A 6,255-nucleotide genomic window follows, 5' to 3' on the forward strand; every position below is an offset into this window, starting at 1 on the left:
TCACATTATCATGTGTTTTCTGATAAGGCCTCTTTGTCTTCTTGCAAGATGTAGCAAAAGTTTCATTTTCTGTACTATTTATCCCGGCGTGAAGCTTCTTTCCTGCTTAATTCTTGATTGCTTTGATTTGCATTGCAGCTCGGGCCAGGAGATTGGCTGTTATTTGAGATGCAATTTTTCGGCTGCAATGTGTAAAACCTCCAAGAATCTGATTCCGATCTTTGTTTTCCAGATGTGCACATTTAATTCATTTCATGAATAGATAATGGCATATTTTTTTCTGGAATTGCTACTTTGCAAAGTAGATTTCAGTGCTGTCACATTTATGTGAAAGGGTATATTCATTGAAACCACAACATCGTGTCAAAAAATTTTTACTTGTATGTATGCAAAAAATAGACACATGCTAAAATTGCAGAAAGTTTTCAGGGGAGTTTGTTAACTGCATTTGAAGTTTATCAGTATGGATGATACTTAGGTAAACAGTTCCAATAGGTAATTTTAGATGTGTGTRTGTAGGGGTCATATACAGAGATGTATATGAAAAGCTTGGAGAAGATGTTAGGGCTGGAAGGGTTGTCTTTTATAAGGGCAGTTTGACCAGTTGCATAGACACCCACTCCCCTGTTCTGCTGTTGAGTTTTAATGCAACATTTTCCGAGTGTGCATCGCACTATGTTTATCTCCTGTCCATCCTAAACCGCCCCGGGAATCTGTATGTCAGATGAAGCACCTTGAAAAGCACATGTCTTGAGGGGAGGTGAGCAAAACATCACTGCAGTTGTCACTTCAGCTCAGCGGGAACATCTACATCCACCTTACAAGGTTCCTGTTAAATCACAGATGACTCTCTTTTACCTCCTCCTCCTGTATGCAGCCCACACAAAAGTGTATCGAGACTACTACTTTTGTGCAACAAAAAAGAATCCCACAGCATTTCTTTTTAATAACTGTTCAGCTACAAAATTTTATTGGTATCCTTTTTATGTTCCCTCTAGAGGATGTAATGCACAAAAGCATTGCCACGGAACATAGAAAATTACAAATGAAATTTATTGTAAAAAGTAGAATGTCTTCTAGACTGGTGTCAGTATTTATTTCATTCATAAACCAAAACTGCAGGTATAATATATTCATTGTCAGCAAGTTCATGGGTGTAAATTGCCATCCAACAGTATTGACTGATATAAGACAGATATTGAAAAGACAATTTAAATGTACTCTTCCAAACATAAACTGCTCCACAAAAGCACTGTAAAAACTCCTTCAAGGTTTTGTGTTGTGCTTCACATTTATGGTTAACTACATAATTTGGTTGTGTCATAATCCACTGTGTTTGGCAATTTGGCGTTATAGGCCTGCAAAGCAGATTGGATCCTCACCACCTCACTGGTAGACAGCTTGAGTCTGTGACGGAGCAAGCAAGAGAAGAGGTCTAGGCGACGCTGGCCGGGGGGGGAGAGTTTATTTACACGGTCCCGTATCTCCAGCAGCTGCAAAAGTGCCGAGTCCTGTGATCCCTGAGTGTAGGGGTAGTCCAGCTGCAAGATCAAGTCTCGAATCGCTTCGGGGTCGAAGTGCATGCTGTAGCCGAACACTTGGATGTTGTTGATTTTCATGTAGCCCAGGTTCCGCGAGGGATCCATGAATTCCAGGGGCTCGTAGTAGATGCTCTCGTTGCCGTTGGGGCCACTCGACTTGATTCGGCTCCTCAAGTAGATGTGGACCGTTTCAAAAAACGTCTTCCACTTGTTGCCCAGAGTCAGCGTCCAGTTATAGCACTGAAGGGGTAGGTCCAGCTTAGTCCGCTCCCAGTCTGGGAAACTGTTTTCGTTCACAGGCATAAACCAGCTCTCAGAGTGGCTGCCCCCAAAAGGGTTGACGTAAACAGCGAGAACGGGCTCCAAGGTGCTGTTTTTAGTCAGGCAAATCTGCAGAGAGAGGCCCAGTATCATGTGCACCAGGCTGGACTTGTACTTGTTGCTCTTAAGAGTGAGGAGCATCCGCTTGCGCCAGGACGGGTCGAACCAGCTGTTGAGGCGCATGTCGTTGCTGATGAAGATGGCGTGCACCTCGATGCGGCGGTCCGTCTTCTGCAGCAGGTACCTCATCTCCAGGTCCTGCAGGTCCGTCTCGAAGCCGATGTAGTGCTCGGTGGACTCGGCCACCTCGGGCTTGCACAGGCCCTGGCTCAGCATGTAGCCGGCGTTGCAGCCGCCGCAGCGCGTGCGGTTGTCGGCGGCGCAGCTGAGGCACGCGGCGCCCTCGCCCACCGTGCAGGGCAGGGAGGCCTGGCACGCCACCTGGTCGTTGGGGCAGCTGCACGTGTGCGTCTCCTCCGAGAAGCTGCCCAGCAGCCCGTTCTCGTTGCAGTACAGGAAGGACTGGATGCGGCTCAGCCAGTAGGTGGAAGACCTGCGGGAAARGCAGAACAAGGCGGTTCAGCACGCGGGGAGAAGAACTAGCAGTTTTCCACAGGGGAAAAAACAAAGAAAGAAAGAAAGAAGACGCCGTTTTAGTAGAAGATTAAGACACTATAAACAGAGCTAAAAAGTAAGATGACAGCATCTGCAGTTGGATAAACACCGGTATAAATTGCTTTTTAACGATGCARAGTCGCACTAGAGAAGGTTCCTTCACAATGCACCCCAGGAGCGTCTGCTTTGCGTATTTGCTCTCTTGCCTTTGCCAAGGAAGTCTGCCAAGGAGGAATTTTTTTTCTGTAGTTGACTTCAGATTAACACCTTGCAATTCTCCGCTGCTGCCGAGGTTTTCTGCCCTGGTTCTCCTCGAGCACTGAGGCGATTCCTATGTACCTAAGCGTGCCTAACTCTGCACCATCTCTTTGTTAGGATTTTGCATGCTCGCAAGCTTCCTCATTCCAGGCTTTAGGGAGCCACGGAGTGGCCAAAACGTTTGCCTGGAAGAGCAGCTAGGACCCAGTCCTGGAAAAAAAAGAAGAATCACGCTTAATTCCTTGAATGCCTTCCAGCACAGCGCTGTCCCTGCAGGAAGCCATGGATGAGCATGCTGTGTTTACTTTGCATCCTCTGCCCTGAAATTAAAAGATCACTTCAATATTCTTCCTGTCATCTCGTTTTGGCTTCCCTAGAAGGGAGAGTTAACGTCCTAATTTGTGCTAGGGGAGCAGAGCCTGAAACCAGCAGCTGGGGCTGATAAGGCACAGTTGCTATAGCAGAAAGGCAGTGAGAACAGCACGGCTATGTGGAAGTAACCCAGAGRAAAAAAAAAAATAAATCTCTTTGTCTATATTTTTTAATTCTTCCTATTAAGCCTAGCAGTAGCAGCTTAGGGATCTTTCTTTGGCTGCTGCAGTCACTTCCAGTGCTGTCACCCCAAGGATGGTGGTTGCAGTTTTTCCCTTTTCACTGTGTTGTTGCAAACAGAAAATGCAAGAGCTGCCAACATAGGCGTTAAGTTGAATTTGGCTCAAGCATTTCCTATATCAGAAATCCTAGCTTCTTCTCTGAGCAGATAAATACTAATAGTAAAAAGCTATGCTATCTCAATCTAGCTTTTTAAAAATGGAAAAATAAAACCCAGCAAAGTCAAGTCATTTTATATTTTATACGCCTATTTCTTTTCCTTTTATATATTGTCTATTAGCAATTTACATAGGTATATACAGTAAAATCCGTGACATGGATGTCTCAATGCCTACCTTCCTCTTTGTGCTTAAGTGAAAGTCAACGTTAAGCAAAAATGCAACTGGCAGGTTTTCTCTTGGATTTCCTGGTCAAGAATCAGAACATCCCTTCTAAAAGCAAGTGCAATATCAAAGTATATATGTTGCCCCCAAACTGGGGAAAATATGAACGCTGTTTCACAACCGTGAAAGCAGAGAAGAGCTCTGCCTGAAGGAGTGAAAATTTCCTCTTGTTAGGGCTTTTTCCTAATTCTTTGTGGCTCTCTGTGCTTGTTTTAAAAGCTGCAAGAAAGAAAGTCCAGCTTTTCACTTCCCTTTAGATCTCTGGGGCTAATACCCGTTTGCCTTTTAGTCTCCAGGTATTAGGCACGTGCTGTTAGTACCAGTTGGAGCCACATGTCTGCTATAGAGAATGTTAAGGATTCCCAACAGCAGATGAACGGATCCATAGATGTAAATTTTAGCATCATCTCCTAAGTCTCTTGCCAACAACTTTTCTTTGAAAAGTCTTTTTATAAATTATGAGTGTGTTTCCAGAAAGCCTCATTCTGCATCGACCAGCTCTGAGCTTCCAGATGTGGATTTGAATTCAGTGCAGGAGAGGATCAACATTCGAAGACCTACTGTAAAGATTTCCCTTGTGTCACRGAGTATCAACTGTAGAGTCCAGATCTGCTTGGGTCAACCACACAAATCACCAGTCATGCCACATGCTTTGGGTATCTGAGTATGTGTTTCCATGAGATATTCCAGCCAGATGAAAGCCCACTGTGCCTAAAGCACCCATGCAACCAAAGCCATGGGTCTACATGGCTTTCCCAGCTGAGATGAGAAGCTTGGGTTCAGCATTGCTTTTGGGTCATCACATCATTTCCAGATGAGCTGGAGTGAAACAAGAGCATTTAACCCCTGGCTTGGAGCTCATGCTGCATGAGCTGCACTCCATCCATGACTTCTGTAACCTAATTTTAGATAACATTCTGATAGATTATACTTAGCATAATTTTGAATATTACTTTATTGAGCAAAGAAAGATAATCTTCAGCTTTCAGATCATTTCTGTTTTATCTGCTCTTGTTTCCTCTACAATCTAGCAAACAGAATTACACTTTATTACATTATTATTTATTATTCTGCTTTTTATTTGGCAGGGCAGTACTTCAAAGATCGAGCCACTCATTAATTTTCCCAAATATCACTGCTAGGGTTCTGAAGAAAATAGAAATGAAAATGAGGAACAACATGAGCATTTAATTTACAACCTTACAATCAGATACTGTCTCCTCTTACAAATACGCAGGTAGCAATTGAAACAGGAGAATAAAAAGAGGGGTCAGAAAGACAGAGATGTCTGGAGAAAGACAGCACTGTTGAAAGATAAGGATTGTTAATGGTTGGAAAGAATTTCTTCAAGCAAGTAAAATTACTTTTGCTGATACAGGTCGCATTGCTTTGAAGCACTTGCTTTTCCAGCCACACAATCTTTTTTTTTTTTTTTTTTTGTTTCTACCCCTGTTAATGATCATTAGATCACTGTTGTTTCTGTTCTTGTGACAAGCAAAACAACTTACCAGTTATTTATTTATTTAAATGCACCCACCTTCCAGCTTTTTTCATTAGGAGAAGAAGCAGTCTGAAACTCTTCTGCATAAAATCACAAATCCATGTGTTGAAATAAGTCTGCAGTCTAAAACTTGCTTTATAATACTTACAATCCTTAATACTTAGTGTATCCAAACAACTGTATATTTGATCATTAGCAGCTGCAAGGAATGCAGGAACTGCAGTAGGAAGCATGTTTTCTTTTTATTCCAGACAAAGTTCAAATCTTTGGTAAGGTGCTTCCAAAGTGAGTTCCTTACACTTTTTATCTTAATTTGCTACCTTGTTTTCATTAGACAGATTTCATGAAGTTCTAATTATACTTCCTAGTCTTTGATCAGCTTAGAAGTGTAAGTTCTATGTGGAGGGGAAAAAAAAAAAAAAAAAGCAGGCAGCTGTTTTAGTTGCTTTTTTAAATGTTATCATTAAAGATAACTGTTATTCCTAATTTATTGCTTTTACCCAAGTATATTAATAAAATTAACTGAAAATACATGAAATCTAGGCAAAAAATGCTTTATTTAAGCTACTCATCATTAATTAGATAAATTGACATTGGAATGTGATTCTGAAAGCTTTTTCTCCATACAAAGGACTGCTGTTGAATGAGGAATGAACTGATTAAGAGATTAAGTAAGCATCAGGTGCAGAAGAGGAGCCAGCAGCAGGGATGGGATAGCACAAATCTGCAGCAGAAAATCAAGAGGAAGTAGATGAACCCTTCCTTAAGCTGGAAGAAGCCTTATGGTTGCAGGCCCTGATCCTCATGGAGGTATCCCAACCATCCCAAGATGTGTTGGTATGGAAGCACAGGAGAAGACAATGCTGGAGCACATCAAGAACAAGTTCTGGGAAGCAGAAGGATGAGCAGATTAGGAGACATGCTCTGCTAGAGCTGCTGCTCATAGGGAGAGAAGAAACAGTTAAGGATATTGATGCTGGTGGCAGCCTTTGGTTGCAGTGACCACAGGATGATTGAGTTGAAA

General features: G+C 42.5%; 1 protein-coding gene across 1 annotated transcript in view; it reads right to left on the minus strand.

The window, feature by feature from the left end:
• Window positions 1-883: 883 nt before the first annotated feature.
• The window catches only part of BRINP3 (BMP/retinoic acid inducible neural specific 3), a 139,133-nt gene continuing 133,761 nt past the window's right edge, over window positions 884-6,255 (minus strand). Inside the window, exon 7 of the mRNA XM_026039665.1 lies at window positions 884-2,415. Within this exon, the coding sequence (XP_025895450.1) occupies window positions 1,299-2,415 (1,117 nt within the window). The 3' untranslated portion in view covers window positions 884-1,298. The remainder of the gene's footprint in view (window positions 2,416-6,255) is intronic.

Source organism: Nothoprocta perdicaria, unplaced genomic scaffold, assembly GCF_003342845.1.
Source record: "Nothoprocta perdicaria isolate Ctin4 unplaced genomic scaffold, notPer1 scaffold_236, whole genome shotgun sequence".
Lineage (NCBI taxonomy): Eukaryota > Metazoa > Chordata > Aves > Tinamiformes > Tinamidae > Nothoprocta > Nothoprocta perdicaria.